This window comes from Calidris pugnax, unplaced genomic scaffold (assembly GCF_001431845.1).
Source record: "Calidris pugnax isolate Ruff unplaced genomic scaffold, ASM143184v1 scaffold41, whole genome shotgun sequence".
Taxonomy (NCBI): Eukaryota; Metazoa; Chordata; class Aves; order Charadriiformes; family Scolopacidae; genus Calidris; species Calidris pugnax.
In genome coordinates, this window is record NW_015094509.1 from 27,376,800 (window position 1) to 27,395,138 (window position 18,339).

The following is an 18,339-nucleotide window of genomic DNA, read 5'->3' on the forward strand; positions in this document are numbered from 1 at the left end:
GGGGGGGGAAATCAACTTCTGACGAGGCTTTGTTAGGGACAGAATGGCTAAAAATGATCCCTTCTGTCCGAGCGAGCCGATCTCCAGATGTCACTGCAACACACACTGCTGCCTCCCAGATCTTCCATAAAGTAGGACTATACTCTTGGGAGCCATAAAGTACTCAACCTACTAAGCATGCCTGCTAACAGCTAATTTTATACTTCTCTTCTCCGACACACAATTTTTGCTTTTTGAGGACAAATGAGTCCAAGCATCAACGGGAGTCAACTTCTTTTTTTCCTAACAAAGACATATCCCGGTCCTGAGCATTTCACACTTGGTGTCCTGAATTAAGAGCAATTCACCAAGAAAGTCCACAAGCGCTATTTTCACCACGTCGCTTGACAGGTGGAAATTTTAAATGAAAAGTTTTTCTTTGGCCTGAGCTTGGCTGACTATTTCAGAGGTATTTTGGAATATAAGTGTGTTTTATGTCCCTATCGTCCAGCGCCGCTAACAGAAAGCAGAGATTTGACGCAGAACATTTGGAAGATACCAAAATAGCTACATGACAATACAAACAGCAAGATCCATGAGAAGAATGTCAGAACGGTTTTGAGGGGGTAAATCAAGTTTTATAGTTAAAAAATGAGAGCTTTATGAGGAATTGTGAATTTCAGCAATTTCAAGAAACCGACCCCTGTGAAGGGTATCTCACTCATAATTACTTTTACAAGCTGTAAGGAGCAAGTAGGTGATGTGCAGTTTGATTTATATTTTTATCCTTTTTAAAAAAAAATAATTTTAAATATCTTTTTAAGCAGCTGTGATTCGTACATGTATTACCACTTCCCTTTAGGGCAGAGTTTATGTGTCAACCATTAACTCTTCCTGAAAGATCTTTATTTTTGGTTTATTTATTGTTTTAAATAGGCTGCCAATACCAGGAACAATGCCAGCTCTTCTCCCTACGTCCTTGACTTTCTTCAAAGCTTTTCCTGTCAAAGTCATTTGCTTTAGGTCTCCTATTTTTGTTAGGATATAAGAGATGTTGTTATTTAATTAGGTTAAAGAGTCCAATTCCCAGCCTGCATTTCAAATTACATCTCATGCACCTAAGCCTTATAAAACTTTAATCATGAAGTTATTACAGTAATTGCCTGGACTTGAAATTTCCTACAGGTTGGGGGACAGTGTTATGAAAATAATCAAATTTGCATGATGCATTTATCTGCCACAATATAAAAGAGACTTTTCATTTAAGGAAACGCATTTTAAGTGTTAACATTGTCTTCACAGACACTACAGAGACAGGGCAAAAAAGTGCTACAAGAAACTGTGCCTCCTCTTTCTTCAGAGAATTTTCTGGGTTTTTTGGAAGAAAATAAGTATTACTTTTTTCCTCTTCTCTTTTTAAAAAGTTTCCTTATGAAAATGAAGCTGCATTGGACTTGTCTGGTGAAACACTGAATCCCCGTGGAACAGAATTAAGCTCAGTTTTTGCAGAACATCATTTACCTGCCCTAACTTGGAGACCATCCTCTCTCTGCTTGTAATTCCTTCTCTTACACAAACCTTGGCTCGTTTTAAAAAGCAAAACCAAAACATGCTCCAGTCCTATGGTCTCCTTTATTACATATATATGGACAACTCACAACAGCTCCAGGCTAACCAAGGCAGGCACAGAGAAAAATTCTACACTGATAAAACCAACCTTTCCTTGTTATTTGGGGGCTAAAAAACTCCCCAAAAGTTACTTTAAGAGTCTTCTGTTTGAAGCAGAAGGACAGCAATAATGGAAGGGCTGATGCCCAAGAGCTGTCCCCCCCACCCTCACCCAGACACTTACTGCCTTTTCATCAAGGGATAAACCAGCTCCAATTACTGGAGGCCAATGTGTTATTCAAGGACAAATGTGCCCAGGCTCTTGTCCCGCAATAAAAGGAAGGCAATTCAAGTAGCTTACGTCTGATTCTCATTATATGAATGTTTTTAGAAGCTGTATTCTGTCTTGATGTGAGATATGGCTTTCGGTCCTCACTCAGCTATTAAAGGAAAATGAGAAGTCTGTCCCCTTTATTCCCACCTCCCAACAGCCACGTCACTGGAACAAGAGGGGAAGGAAGACACAATGAATTTCACCAACACTTCTTTAAAGCAACTGGAAATGCTCCCAACAAGTACAGGAAAAATGTGAAGTCTTATTTTTCATTACTCAAACACCTCCAATTTTTAATTCTTGTTTCCTCTGAAGTTTGGTAAAAATTGATACAAAAGACAGATATCTTTATTCTTCTCAGATATACAAAGCAGTCAACTGAACAACAAAAAAGGAGGCTACTTAATGATAAAAATTAACTTATGGTATTTTTACTCAACAATCTTCATGGTTAAGGTTTTGGGGGTGGGGTTAGAGTTGACTTTGGTTCGGATTTAGGTGCACAAGACAAGGGGACCCAACTGAAGGCTGGCACATGAAACCTAAGCAGGGAGCATCTGCCAACTGGGCAGCCATAAATCTGGCACTTCCTGATTTTCTTAATACTTTAACCTCACAATTCAAACAGCACTGGGTGGGTTCCAATTTGCCTAATTTGGCTGAAATTGTAAGCAGTTGGGCCCGAGGGGATAACACAGTCAATGCAGTATCACTCCGAAACGCTCCACTTCATGGAAAAAAAAAAGAGAAGACACCTCCAAAGACCCATCATCCACTACCTTTGACATCTTCCAAACAGACCAGTAAAAAAGACAGAATTCTAGCATTAGTTTGTTGATCAGAGCTCTCAACTGGGATGTAAAATGATGAGAATTGAATGCACAACTCCTCCAGTCAAGAGGAATGGCCCAAGCATCAGCTTCTCCCCCATCTCCAGCCTCAAAACCCGAAACACAGACGCTTCGTCCAGTATTAGTTCGATTAAATCTGACGTTCCAAACAAATTCCATGGGGTGGGTGTGTGTGTGTCCCCCTTCCTTCACACACACTGATTTTAATCCTTTGCTGTACAGATTGCAAACCGGGGGCACTCTTCTGAAAACTCTCGTTAAGTGCCCCGCTTTTCTCCTTCCCAATTAGAGCAGCTCACGCCCACTGCAGATGGCAGAACGACCGCCCCTTGATTACAACCGGCTGCACATCAACCTCCAACCACTTCTCCTCCCGGGTTCGTGATTCGTTCAAGACTCTTGAAAATAAAAGAATAGAGCCAAAACCACAGAAAGGTCGCGGCATCCTTAAAACAGTCAAAATCAAGGGGAGGAAAACAAAAAAAAAAGAAAGATTTCACTTACGAAGTCCGAGCTGAGAAGACTGAAATGCTCGCAACCAATTTTTCCAGGGCACTGCACTCACTGGGGTGAATGGGAGCAGTCATGCATGGGAAGCTCCCAACGTGTGCCAGTTTCCAGTTTAACAGCCCAATAATTGTGGTTTGGGTCAACTGTATGAATAAAGGCTGTCTGTTGACAGTGATTAAGGTAGCACATTCTTATCTTTACCAATGTTCTGTGCTTTTCTGGAAGACAAAGATCGCTTGAGGATTCAGTCCCTTCCTCGAAATTTCAGCTTTTTTTTCAACAGCACTGCTGCTCTGCAACTCTAATTCAAAAAATAATTACATTTTCTAAAATCCATGGACAATTCACGGGTAACAGAGGTCACCATGTTTCTTTTCCTTCTCCATGAACCTTTTAATTCGATGTACATTTTTAATAAGTCAGACAACATGTGTTTAGATGTTCCCAAATCATTTCTAGGTTCTCAGCCTCATCTTGTAAGGAAAGATTTAGTCACAGGCAGCATCTGGTCCCCAAAATCTTTCTCTCATTTGTAACACACGAGACAGCAACATATTTGACTTTAACATCTACAAATGCCAATTTGATTACAGAAGTGTTATTCTGTTGTGGGTTTTTTTTTTTTTAATTCTGTAACTGGGTCCTACATTGATTATTTCTAACAGTTATTTCTGTGCAGAAAGCTCAAGATATGTATGTGTGCACGTAGGATTTATGCACATTCTGTTGTTCTTGCCTGTATCACAGAATCATAGAAGGGGTAGAGTTTGAAGGGACCTTAAAGATCATCGATTTCCAAACCCCCTGCCTTGGGCAGGGACAAGATGATGTGTCTGACTGTGAAGGGTGAGCTGTGGTTAGCAAAGGAGGATGTTAAAATCTCACAGGAATAACAATGAGAGAGGAACAGAACGTGAAAAATTGTCTTTCCTCGTTTTCCCACGTTCTCCTACATTTAAGGTCTGTTTTATGATGCAGTGTTATTGCACCAATTCCTTTTCTGCCTTCTCTTCACAAGCCAGTGGGGTTGCCTTAACACTTCACCAGATAAAATTAATTGTCCTGATTTATTCAAGAGGCCAAGTGAGACTTACGGAACGAAACAGAATCATGGATGGAGAAGGACAGCTCTGAGAAGTTGTGCGTCTGATTTCCATGACAACAGCGACCCAAATACCTTGTAGCACCCCAGAACAAAAACCAGTGACTTTGGAAGAACTGGAGTTTGAAATACCTCATGATGAGGTGGAGAGGAAAGGAGAAGAGCAAAAAAAAAAGGTATAGTGTGCCAAGTAAGGAGACAAGAACCTCTGATTTTAATTTTACAACAGAATTAAGATTCAGGGCATTGTCAGATACAGGCAGCTGTCGTCTCTGCAGATCAGTTCCTGCCGCCCTTCAAAAACCTTTCTATTCTGAGCCATTTGTATCTGTTTCTAATGATGGGGACTAAAAAGCCACCAAAATCCAAACATCTTTAGGCTGGAACAAGCACATGGCACAGATGAATTAAACTAGAATGCCGAGTTCAGGAAAGCACTGGACTCGAATTGTCTTCCCAGAAGTCAACTCCATCATTTATCAATACAAGAATTTCATCACACATTAAAATAAAAACAAAAAAGCAGTCATTTCCCTAAGGCAAAAATGTGTGTGTGTACAATCAAAGATAGAAGACATTTAAGAAATTAGCATGAACATGTTAATTCCATATCCTGCTTCCAGATGAAGTATTGAACAAAGGGTAGGATGATGGTTTTCTCTTTTTAGAAACTTAAAAAGAGAATTTAATCAGAATTACTGTTTCCTGGTTCCTCATCTGCAAATCTGTCTGTTCACAAGGGCAGAAGGGTGCCACACTTTGGAGCAGCTCCAGCTGTATCCTCATTTTAGGGGATATTGCTCAAGAATTACGGTATGTCCCAAGCAACCAACCTAAGATCAGGATATTCTGGAATATGGCAAAGAACAGTAGCCCATGGGAGCAGGTTTTCTTGGTAGAAGCCTTTGGGGTTTGACCAACATTATCAGTACTTCTTATCATTCCTTTGACACAACAAAACACATCAGGTAAAAAAATTTAAAAAAATATATATTCCCATTTCAAAACAAAACTCTGGAGCTTTCCTGGTGTAGCTCTGGAGCTCTGCCATTTCAGCTGACTTCACAAGCCCTCTCCCCCTGCCTCATTCCTACCTTATCTCTCTCATTACAATACTCCATCAAACAACTCCTTTAAAGAACCCAGATTAAAGCTAATCCTCCATACGGTGGTACAAAGTATCACTTAAAACTGACATAAAACCGTATCTGGTTCACAAAGCTGTCACCATCAGTAACACAAACTGTTTGTTAAGCACCAACAACATTTCAGTGTGTGAACACAGACAGGGTACCATCCAGACGCTGGAAAAGACACACCTAGTAAGTAGCCAATAAGTAAGTTTAGGTTTGAATTTTCAGAGATGGATTCTTAAAGTTAGGGGATACTATAACTATTCTCATCCAGGCTCCTCTAAGAGATATCCACTATGATTAAAATTTAAGTGAAGAAAATGAAGATTTAGGTGCTTAATTTATAGAAACGTTTACAATTACACAGTTTTACCAATGAATAAGAGATACTCAAATCAAGAAAACAACCTAATGAGTGAAAAACCATAACATAGTTGTTGTGAAATTTGCCACTTACTTGCACTTGCAAAAAATACAGAAATTCAGCATCTTAATAAAGCATTTCAAATAAATAACTGTAAGAAGCCAGCTGAAAACAAGCAAATTTTACCAGAGTTGAAGACGACAACTGCAGAATCACCTTGTCTTTGGAAAATATCCCTCACCACTTCTCAAGGAGAAAGATGCCATGGGCTTCATGCCCTTTCTGCTTTATATATGCAATCTTCATTTTTACCAATTTCTTTTACCACATTAACTTGTTATCCACATAAAAAAAGAAATATTTCCCCTAATTTGTGCCAGCAAAAGACAAGAGTAGTAGAAATGAACGTACCTGCTGATAGAAAAAATTTAGAGTGGGTTTGTCCTCAGTGAACTGGTTTAGAAATCCTTTGGGCAAATATCGAATTCTCAATTCGTATCTGAAAAGCAAGAAAAAAGAGAAGTGGTGAGACTAAAATAATAATCGAGTATATTTATAATAAAGTATATTTAACAATCTATTCATGATAGTAAGAGCAAGTATCGCAACACTGAGATTTCATCACAAATAAAATACATCTTCAAGCTTTCTTAGAAATAAGGATAAAATCGAAACAAACTCAGAAAACTAAGGGGAAATTTCCTCTCCTGACTACTTGGAGAACTACACTGGAATGTAGTATCTGACAGTTCACAAAGATGTTTACAAAGCACCTTTGTAATAGAAATAAACACAAATCCCTCCTGCTTTCTCAGAGCTTCAGTGAGGACCAAAGCACCGAGACTTGGAGCAGAGTCATCAGGTCCAGACCCACAGGAAGGGAGGCCCCAGTCAAGATGATCCTAGGGCTGGAACACCTCCCCTGTGAAGACAGGCTGAGAGAGCTGGTTGTTCAGCCTGGAGAAGAGAAGGCTCCCTCAGAGCAGCCTACCAACATCTGAAGGGAGCCCACAGGAGAGCCAGAGAGGGACTCTTTGTCAGGAAGTGTAGTGACAGGACAAGGGGTAATGGTTTTAAATTGAAAGAGGGGAGATTTAGATTAGATATCAGGAAGAAATTCTTCACTCTGAGGGTGGTGAGACACTGGAACAGGTTGCCCAGAGAAGCTGTGGCTGCCCCATCCCTGGAGGGGTTCAAGGCCAGGCTGGATGGGGCTTGGAGCAACCTGGTCTGGTGGGAGGTGTCCCTGCCCATGGCAGGGGGGTTGGAACTAGATAATCTCTAAGGTCCCTTCCAACTCTAACCATTCTATGATTCTAAGACAGTGGATGAGCCCATTACCGCTGACGTCACCCCCAGCAACAGCTTTTATCTTTGGGTACCACAAGCACAGGACTCAAAACACATCCCACTGCTCTAAGTGAGACTGGCAACCAGTGATACCCACCAGGGAGCCACGTCCTACAGACAAATCAAGGGCTTTCTATAGGAATACGACTGCTCCTTCTTTCTAAGTGCTGTAATATTCACCTCTGAATTGTTCCAAAGGTTTTGAAGGCATTTCCCTGTAAAAAGGTTTCCTACCTCCTTATTCATCATCAAGATGAATGCAAAGGCCGAACGAACCAGTTTTCAATGTGACAATCGTATTTTTCAAGTTAATAATACATCACAGAGTGATGAATTAGAGTCAGAATTAGCCTCGATTCATTACCTATACCCAATCTTTATCCCTTCTCAAACCCTAAACTACTACTTCCAAGCCCTAAATTTAGCGTTATTGCTTGTGCTGCGGCAACAGCCCCGGATGTTTGACATACCCTGCATGTTTCCTCCTCCAACGTATTCCAGCAATGAAATTCTGATAATAAATCTCCTCATCTCTTTCACTGTGCTAATACAGCATATCCTAAGTATAAAACTCTTGACAGGCCTTCCCCAAAATAAGTATATTTAACAACCTACTCGTGACAGTAAGAGCAAATATTGAAACATTTCACTCTGTTGGTTTCAGCAGGACAAGAACTTCTTTCCAGCAAGTGATTTGGCTGCCTGTAATCAAGATTTATATAGGGATGTGATTAAAAGGTACTAGGAGTTTCTGCTGCTTCAGATTCCACTGCAAAAAGAAGCTGTGGTATTCCTCTTTGCTTCGAAATCCTTGAAAAGACATTGTCCCATCAGAAATCATTAAAATAAGGAAAACATTTAGAAGCTGTCAAAATAGTCACAGTGCATCCTACAAGCCAAAAATCAAAAGGCCTGAAGAAACTCATGTGGAACTGATCTCAGACCTTCAGCAGCGAACGTATTGTCCAAGTCACCCTGATCTAGAGCAGGATGTAGAACACCTTTACTCTCTGGGATTAAAAAAAAAATATATACAGGAAAAGCAATCTTTCTCCTTTACAGAGGACTTGTCTTCCTAACTGAGGAGTACATGAGAAGTACTACTTTTTTGCTACAGGATCTCATGAGAACATCAGGCAAGATGAAACAGCTTGGCTGGGACAGTCACCGAGAGTGACCTTCATTACCTATTTATGAGCTAATATCTGACTATGCCTATGGGAATGAAGAAGCTGACTTCCAAAGGCCAGCTCAAGGATGGGCTTGATTTTCAGCATCTAAATCTACTGTCTTTTTAAAGCAGCCAAATGATGAGGATGACAAGTCCCACTCCCACAAACCAGGTCTGCTTTTGGAGCAAATATAAAACCAGAGACTGGTGGAGCCAAAAAGGAAAGGATGAGCCAACTCTTTGTTTCTTTCAGTGCCCCAAAATTAACAATCTCACCATTTCCAACCATGGTTGCTTTCAGCAGGCTCTGGTTTGGTTCACTTTAGCAGAAAAGTAACCAGAAAAGAGAAGATGGGAACAAAAAGGGAAGACAAAAGAGGGAGAGAACAGCTTTGTGTGAGTTTAATGAACTGAATCAGCTCGCTGAAGGATCAGACAAGCATTAAGACTCACAGAAGAAAAGGGAAAGGACTGGATAACTGGAAGGAAGAGGGGAGAAGAGAGACTGTGGAGAGGTACAGAGCTTTTAGATCAACAGAGTCAACTCGTTAAATCATTCCACGGGGCCTTTGTGTCAGTGCCAAGGCGTTTGTGTTGCAGCTATCAAAGCTTATAGCACAAGACTTCAAAGCATTGAGGCTTCTTTGTGGCATCTTCTACCTGTCAGAGCCAAAGCAGGAATGTTGTTCCCTACAAGGACCTGCTTTACCTACAGATGTAAGTACAGAACCAGAAGATGTCTACCCTGTGGGGAACAATTTGGTACTCAAACCTCTTGAGTCTCCTCTTGTGGAACAGAAAGGACTGGCAAATGGAAGAGTGTTTTGGCACATACCATTTTTAGAGACAGAAATGACAGCTCCTGGCACTGCTGTTGAAGGCTCAATATTACCAAAATCAATGCTGATGCTATGATGATTATGAAAATAAACCTAAAAGCAGCAGTGTTACTGGAATTCAGTAATGAACAAAACTCTCCGACTGCATTTGAGAGACTACAGCGATTCAAAAGCAATTACATCAAATTACATTAAAATTATACAATGCTTCTGTAGTGCTAAAACCTGTGTAACTCAAAGAAATAAGACAGTGTTACCCAATGTGACAGAAAACACAGCAGACTCCAGAACACTTATTTCCTGAACAAACTACTACACTAACAAATAAGCAAACAGTTCCCATAATTATAACTCTGATCAGTTTTGGCACCGTGATTTAGACACATACAAAATTTTCTGATGCTGGAGAGAATTATTTTCATTGCTAGAGAATAAAATAAAATGGGAAAAAGGGATATTTTGTTTGATACAGTTAATTAACATGAACATTCCTGAAGTAAACATACAGTGAAGAAACAGGCCCTGTTAATAGGAGGCTTTTATCTGAATTTTAGGATCAATCTGTCTGCTCTGTAGGAAAAATTGAAGTATTAGGACTTAACTGTTTTTTGGGTTTTCTTAAAGCTACTAGATAGTTCAAACCTCTCCTATCTTGTGCTAAATCCAACCCTTTTTTTTAGCAAAAAAGGTCAAAGTAATATATAAAAGCAAACGTGAGGGTTGAAAGAAAAAAGAAGATGTCCAGTAAGCACTAGATGATCTCTATGGTCCCTTCCAACTCTAAAATTCAGTGAAATTCAGTGAAGCAATGATTTCCAGTTCGTCTTCTGCCATGTAGCTGAGGTCACCCATTGCCAGTCTGGCAAAGCCAAACCGTGTGTGCTCCTGAAACTGAACGTTTGCCACAGGAAGAGGGAAGAAAACACGAAGTGACAGCATTTTGGTTGACCTTGTTGCCCTAAAGACCACTATTGTTTACTCTTCCTAAGCTCTGACTCCAGCTGTGCCCTCTGAAGCAGAGTCACATCCCTGTCTCTCCCCTTCACCAGCTGATCCTCTCCAGGATTACCAACACCAAACAAGGCACCAAACAAGAGCTGCACATCCAGGAGATGGACTTTTATCCAGTAACTTCTGTGTACAACCTACTGACTTGCACTGTAACTTCTAGTACGTGGATTAGTCCAGGAGAACAGCCAAGATCTAATTTCTGGACACTGAACATACCAGCCCTTTTAATTTAGATGATTAAAAAAATTAAAAATAATCACATAAGCATCAGTTACTGATTTATTAACACTACAGGAAGCTTTTAATTTAAGAACCATTCCAAGATTTCTCCCCCTTTACTAATCTAAATATTTTTACAAGTACTGTCATATGATCTTAAACACTCCGTGCTGTGGTATTACAAATATGACAGCAGCATTTTGATTATGCACAGCAAATCTCCGTGGGTTTAAAAGGTATGTCAGGCTGTATGTGTTCCATAAAACACTAAATGACACTCTGGAAAGGTATTGAATAATTTACATCTTATCATAAGCTCTTTCATGAGTATTTTATACAATTCCTGTCCACAAACTTCAAAACAATCATCTAACTTTGCTTTTAAAACTGATTAAATTTGTTCTGCAATATGTACAATGTGAGTTGCACCGTCTGATAGAATTGGAACTGACACTTGTACACTACATAACAAATTTCCAGAGCATCAGTGATTCATATTTATATTCATATTATACACAGCACTACCATCGTGGGAAGGATTCAGGAATTCTCTGCTTCCTAAACTGGGATTGCACAATATTATCAATGAAAAGTTGCTTGCAAGGTACCTAAGGAAAAATATTGATGCCCATCCCAGAATCGTTAAAATGTAACATGCACAGAAGAAAACGTGCAACATGGCTGAAAACTGAGTTTTAAACATTCCTCACTTGTTAGAATCTGTTGTGTTTGTTAAATTTGGGGCCCTAAAGAGAATTTATAAACTAAAGATTAGCAAATGTGACACCTGCTAGTATAGAACAACTCCATTTGCAAGAAATTAAGTATAGACCATTTCCAATAATTTTGCAGAAGATAGGTGTAGCCTTTAAAATGAGTAGGAACTTCTGCAAAACTTGTGGTTATTAAAAGAAACCACAGAAACCCACACACACCCCCCCTGCAATGAGCTAGTAACCATAGTTTAACGGTATTTTAAAACTCTGAGCTCTCCCATCTTCTCCAGCAGACTACTGTGTCCTTTTGCAAATAATTTTAATTTCATTTTGTTTTTCTACCAGGAAAATGGGCAATCTTTCCCTTCGTCCTCTCCTCGTTCTTTGATTTTTCAGCTTACACTCCTACAAAGCTGAATAAAACTCAGCCTTCAACAGAGAGCACAGGTCATGGAAATACTTTTAACCAACTAACTGGTGTCATAAAAAAATATCTCAGGAAAAGTACCTAGGCCTTGAAAAAACCCAAGTTCTGCCATAATCCTTCTATCGTTCATTGCTCCTGGAATAAGTGAAGATCCCAGAAGAAAGACTCTCATCGCTCTGTGGGCCTCAAATCATTACCCAAATAATCATTTTACAACTGCAGAGTGATAAATTGATCTATTCACTGCATTTCACTCTTTTGAAATTACTTTCCTCCTACTTACTCTATATCTAAATACAACAAGTATTTAACCATACTCTCTTGTTTACATTTAAATAACAAGATTTATCCTTTTACATTTTCAGTGGTGCACTTATACCACAGACAGGAATGGGATTCCTGTCCTGTAACTTTTAAGGATGACAAAACCTTGGTTCACCAGATACATCACAAATTTGGCAGGTTTTTGAGGAATAAAGACTAGAAGATTTCTGCTCCTACTTTATGCCTCCTCTAAATCCCAGATAAGATTACTCGTCTGTTCTCCCCAGTTTGCAGGAAGCCCATTAAAACAACAAAAGGCGTTCTTTATTGCTTATAGCTCTTTGATGTGAAAGGCTGTGGGTTTTCTTCCTGTTCCATCACCTCTATTCCACCACAGGAGGATCTTCCTTGATAAAGCAAATTATAGAGTTGTTTTTTACAACAACGCACAAAGACTTATAGGACGCGATTTTGACACAGAACAGACTTATACTCTTACTTCCATTCTTCTGGAGGGTGGGCTAGTTCAAACTTCTCTCTCACGTTGGACACCCCCATGTCCAGGTGTAGCCAGTGAACCTCCTCAGACTGCAGGTGGCTGAGCCGTAACCCATAGCAGGCCACATTTTTCACTTTGTGACTGTCCACAATCTTCTGAATTATGCCCTAAAACAGAGAAACACACACTCCTTACAAGCTGTAAAATGCAACACACATTCTTTTTAAATTTTAAAATATTACCATGTAATCCCCTATGCAAAATACTAAGCAATAAATCAGGCATCACCTTTATAAAGATACTAAACATGTTCAGTTGCAAGCTGCTGTTCAGACAATGTCTGAAGTTTTACCAGTCTGGCTTCACAAAACATCAGTAAATACGTTTCCATGTACCTTATCAGAATTAAGCCACCATTTTCTTTATGTAAAACAGAAAAACATCAAAGCCAAAATATAAAAAGCAGATTTGTGGATGAAAGCAAGATGTATTTGTTAAAAAAAAAACCCACCAGCCTTTAAAAGTCACTCTCCATCTAGAACTGGAAAAATCACCTTAGACTTTCATCCTATTTAGTGCTTTAACAGTCAGGATTTGGAAGGTCACGTCACAGCCCCTCATTTACCTTCCCCTCACCTTCCCACTCATTTTCTCCTGAGATTCAGCACAGATCCCTTAGGAAATCAGGCAAGAGACAATTATTTGGGAAGATTCTCAACCCAAACAAATATCCTACTTGTTTCTCCTGAAGTAAGTTGCATAGTTTGAGGATCTCTTGCCCAAAAAAGGAGAAAAAAAAATAAATAACAGATTGCCATGTCAGCCCCTAGAAAGGACTAACTCGCGGTAAATAAAATTCAAATGTGTGAGCAGACCGTGGATTAGCAGCAGCGTGCCAGGCTGGGCTGCTCTGAGCCAGATTAGAGAGGCAGCAGGAGGTGAGAGCTGCAGCCCCATCGCCCGGCAGAAGGTCCAGCTCGTGTCTCTGCACGGCAGCAGATCCCCACCAGGCCCACGTTTAGCGCCCGGCAGGAGCAGGGGCTATCGCTGCTCCCAGACGCTTCTCCCAGGAATTTGTAATCCTTTGCTTCTCTCCCTGCAAGGGTCTGAGAAATTCCTACTGGAAATGCTCAGGTCGGATATATATACACATATACACATACATACAGACAGACAAATATAGACACAGACACACAGGCTGTTGGTTCTTGCTCAGAATTTCAGAAAATATCAACCGCAACTTCTACAGGAGATGGGCGACCGGAGCGAGTCGGGCAAAAGTTTGGTTGGTTTTTTTTAATAGGATGTCACTGTTTCCCCAAATTTCTTATTTTCGATCCCAAAGAAATTGTGTAAGACCCCAATTCTGCAAATTAAGCAAGCAGAAGCTGCAAGAAGAGAACGAAGGAAGCACTAAATCTGAGTAGAGGGGGAAGGTGACACACGTAGGAGTGGAATCACGCTTTTGGCGAGGTGACAACGAGCTGTTAGATCAGCTCACACATCTGATCAAACTGCAACCTTTAAATAATCTTCCAGAAGCAACACAGTGCAGAGTGAAATGCAAAAAAAATTAAAAATAATTCTTTCAAGCCTCCAAGAAGGAAACCCAAGCTGTGTTTAGTAAGTTCATGGAGACTGAGGGAGAAGGGGTTTCATCAAGCCCAGCATCCTGTCTCCAAGAGCAGCACATGAGCATCCTCAGAAGCATCATTTGCTTCAGGCCCAGTGGTTCCTCCCAACACCCTTCTCCCATGCCCAGGAGCTGGACATCAACTGCCAAGTGGACGCCAAGCCCTACACTTGAAGGAAGATGGACACAAACAGCAAAGCACGTGAGATGTTTGCAGAGAACTCCATCGTGTGGGAGGGAGACTTCAAAGCACACTGACAAATCCCAAGTTTTCAAGTGGCACTCCTGGCTGGCAGCACCACACAGACCAACCAGCAATGGCTGAGTCCTGGGAGGCCCAAGTAAATTGGATATTATGAACAATTTCTTCACTGAAAGGGTTATTAAGCCTTGGAAGAGGCTGCCCAGGGAAGTGGTTGAGTCACCATCCCTCGAGGTATTTAAAAGATGGGCAGATGTGGTGCTGAGGGACACAGTTTATGGTGGGTTTTGTCAGCGTTAGGTTGATGGTTGGACTCAATGATCTGAAAGGTCCCTTCCAACCCAGGCAATTCTATGATTCTAAGTTGCTGGGAACAAATGTCTGATGCAAACACAAGTGACCTCCCTGCAGGGACTCTGGTCAAACATCCGAAGGAAGAGCCACAGTGGCCACAGCCGGATGCCGGGGGAAGAGGCGACACCAGGCGAGCACAGACGACACTTCCTCCAAGTGCTCTCCCAACCTCCGGCTATTTTTATCCCAGTGGATTTCCTGAGCCAAGCGTTGTTTCTGTCATTCATCAGCCCTCAGAGAAACTCTTCCAGTTCCTCATCCCATCTCTTCTTAAAGCAGTTAACTGTCTGCGACTTTCCCCAGCAAGTTCCAAAGGTCTATTATCAGGTCAGTGAACGGTTTTAAATCTGAATGAAACGTATTGACCACACAATTAAAAAAAATGGTTAAGTTTGTTTCTTGCCTGCATTTCAGGGTCTTTGTATCAATTACTGCCAAGGAGAACACTTGCCTGTATCCTGGGAAACACAAAACCACCACCAAGTACTCTCAGCAGTGACAGAGGCACATTTAACCTCTTCTTCACCCGAAGGACAATCTCTGCTTAGTTACTAAAGCCTAACATTTTGGCTGCTCTCCTGGGAAGGGAGCGCTGCCAGCTCCTATACGCACGCAAACAGAAGAGATTCATTCATTTGCATCCCTTTCTTTACCCTGAATAAATAGAGTACAAAACATGCAGCCTTTGGTTTTGGAAACCCACCCCTTCCCCTGCCTCTGATGGTGTCAGTTGATAATGAAAATGGGGACACGTGTTCTTAAAAGGCAGTTAGGCCTGCTGTGATAAGAATTTCTTTTTCTTTCCAAAGCCATAAAGGCAAAATTTTCTATGACCATGACCCACCAAGAACACCGATGCACAGGGCTCAGCTGAAACCATTAGTATCTACTCAGGAGAGAATCAAGCCAGACATCTCAGGACCTCTCTGATTTTCAGGCTGGGATTTCAAAAGGACTGAAGAAATCATAGAATCACAAAATTGTCTAGGTTGGGAGGTTGGAAACAGATGTCTTAACTCCCACCAAATACGAGTGATACTTTAGAGTTTCTATCCTTTTTGCATCATTAATCAATTCTAAAGCTACCACAGAACCAAAAGTAAATAATCATTAAAAAAAAAAAAAAGATGCATTTTCTAAATTATGGAAGAAGGGTACCCCATCCTTTCTGGCCAGGTAGTTGATATCACCTCAAGAAAATAAAAAGCAACAATTAGCACATACTGCAACTCAAAAAGTCATCAACTTCAATGTAAACACCAAGGAGATGGCACCACCCATGCAAAGCTCAAGTGCAAGTGTTTAGAAACACATTCTAAAAAGATTTTTCACTCTGAGGGTGGTGAGACACCGGCCCAGGTTGCCCAGAGAATCTGTGGCTGCCCCATCCCTGGAGGTGTTCAAGACCAGGCTGGATGGGCTTTGACCCCCAACCATGGCAGGGGGGTCGGAACCAGATGATCTTTAAGGTCCCTTCCAACCCAAACCATTCTATGATTATTTATTTTTCTATTAATAAAACAGAGAAGTTGAATTTAAAAACATTTAGATCCACTCCTTCATTCAACATAAGGCAGCACCACACCAGGGGGGTTCATTCAGTACCGGGGAGATGCAGCACGTGAACAGCCCAAGATTCATCTCCAAGGGTTGCACTGGCACCAGAGCCACAATTGAGTCAGTGTATTTAACTCTGGTCGGGTAGTAAATAATGTGTAGAGTCTCCCCAGTTTCTGGACAGGCTCCACAGACCAAGAGGAGACACATGGGGTGTCAAACAAAGCCACCGCCATCACTCCAGGGTGGGTGACAGCTTCTCTGTCTTTCATGACCGCAACGTGAGGAGCCTTGCCAGAAGCACGCCTGATGTTCTCCATGGGAGTGAGCAGAATGCATAATCACAAGTTTCCAGACGAACAATTTAACTGCTTAACGACTGCACAACAGCGACTAAGACACCCCACTGAGACATGGCAGGACAATCTTTAACTGGAAGTACAGCCAAAACCGCCTGAAATCTCTCCAGACCTGACTGCAACCAGCCTTTTAGCTCAGGAAGCTCCTCAGATGCATTCTTGAGTGGAAAAAAAACAGCTAAGGAACACCACGGTTTCAACCTCCACTGCAAACTTAGGACTTTGAATTAATACAGCTAGAAATACCGGCAGGAGAGCTTGAGTCCAGAAGAAACCTGCTCCAGAAGGAGATGACACTTTGGGTGGACGCAGGATATGATACCTACATGAACATAAATTTCTAAGAGGCCTTTTCGTGTGTCTATTGTAATTCTCCTAAACGCCCTACACCTGTAAGGAAGTCACACAATCATACACCAGTTGAATGCTGTTTACTGTCATCACATTGACTTTATTTAGGTTTCTAGGGCTAACATTTACATCCCAAACACAAAAAAAGGCAAGTACAGCTGAGCAAAAGAGAATGGGGAGCCCTTAGAGGAATTTCCTATCAGTAATAGGGAAGTGATAGGTCACCTACTCAAAAAAAAGCTTTTTCAATAGGTAAAAAAATGGACAGCACTCATTTTTACTCATTTGTCTAAAGAATCCACAAATATTCAACACAGCTGGTTTGAAAAATAGATTAATACATCCTAAATTAGGAGAATGTGTCCAAAAATAGAATTTACAGTAGAGTGTATCGAGGAGGCTGTAGAAAAATCAAGACAGACCAGAGAAAGGCCGAAAGGTGCAGATGCCCTCGGCTCTCCCAGGATGTATCAATAATTCCTTGTGCTTCTCTAAATGAGCGAAAATGAATTGCTTGCTTGTAAATTAACAGAGCTGATGTGCTACTATGAATAAATTGAAGTCGGAACAATTTACTCCCACTGTGACTACAAACCTAATTTCCCTATTTAGTAAGAAGGAGAAAGTGTCTTGCACTAGAAAAAAAAAAGTCTTTAAGTAGCACCTCCGACATCGGGACACACTGCTAATATCTGAGAAGCCCTTCAAATATGTCAAAGGCTATTTATATATGAAGTATTGTACCTCCTTGGGAGAGATTTATATGGGGAGCTTAAATGAAAAGCCGGACAAAAGTAAACTACAAAGCTCTGATGTAAATTAATTTATAATTTCCATAAAGGAAAACTCTAGAATGTCCTCAAAACACCAAAATGAGGGTTGTCCTCAAATGACACTGTCTGATATTCGAAGAGCAAAGCCCACATCCCTCTCTCTCATTATTGTGCTACTTTCTCTCCCCTGCACCCATCCAGCAAACACGTTTGTACATCATGTGCTAAACCAGGCTGGGGAACTGATCCCGCTGAACAGACCCTGCTGCAGGAGCCCAGAAACAGGTATATATTGAAACTACAGCCTAAAAACATGTTCCTCTGGTGCCAAGGATTTCACAATCAAAGAATTGTCTAGGTTGGAAAGGACCTGTCAGATTATCGAGTCCAACCATCAACCTAACTCTGATTAAACCATCACTAAACCATGTCCCTCAGCACCACGTTTACCTGTCTTTTAAATACCTCCAGGGATGGTGACTCCACCACTGCCCTGGCAGCCTGTTCCAACGCTTGATAACCCTTTCAGTGAAGAAATTTTTCTTAATATCCCATCTAAAACTCCCCTGGTGCAACTTGAGGCTATTTCTCCTTGCCCTATTGCTTGTTACTTGGGAGAAGAGAACAACCCCCATCTCTCTACAGCCTCCTTTGAGAGAATTGTAGAGAGCAAATTTTGTCACCGTGCAAGTCCAGAGATATCATCAACCCAAGCAACACATCCACATAAACA

General features: G+C 41.0%; 1 protein-coding gene across 9 annotated transcripts in view; it reads right to left on the minus strand.

Annotated features, from left to right (window-relative positions):
* PTK2 (protein tyrosine kinase 2) overlaps nucleotides 1–18,339 on the minus strand; it is a 182,783-nt gene that overhangs the window by 88,010 nt on the left and 76,434 nt on the right. For all 9 annotated transcript variants that reach the window (XM_014965332.1, XM_014965325.1, XM_014965324.1 and 6 more), the window contains 2 exons: nucleotides 12,378–12,544; nucleotides 6,293–6,380 (listed from right to left, as the gene is read on the minus strand). In XM_014965332.1, coding sequence (XP_014820818.1) covers nucleotides 6,293–6,380; nucleotides 12,378–12,544 — 255 coding nt within the window. The remainder of the gene's footprint in view (nucleotides 1–6,292; nucleotides 6,381–12,377; nucleotides 12,545–18,339) is intronic.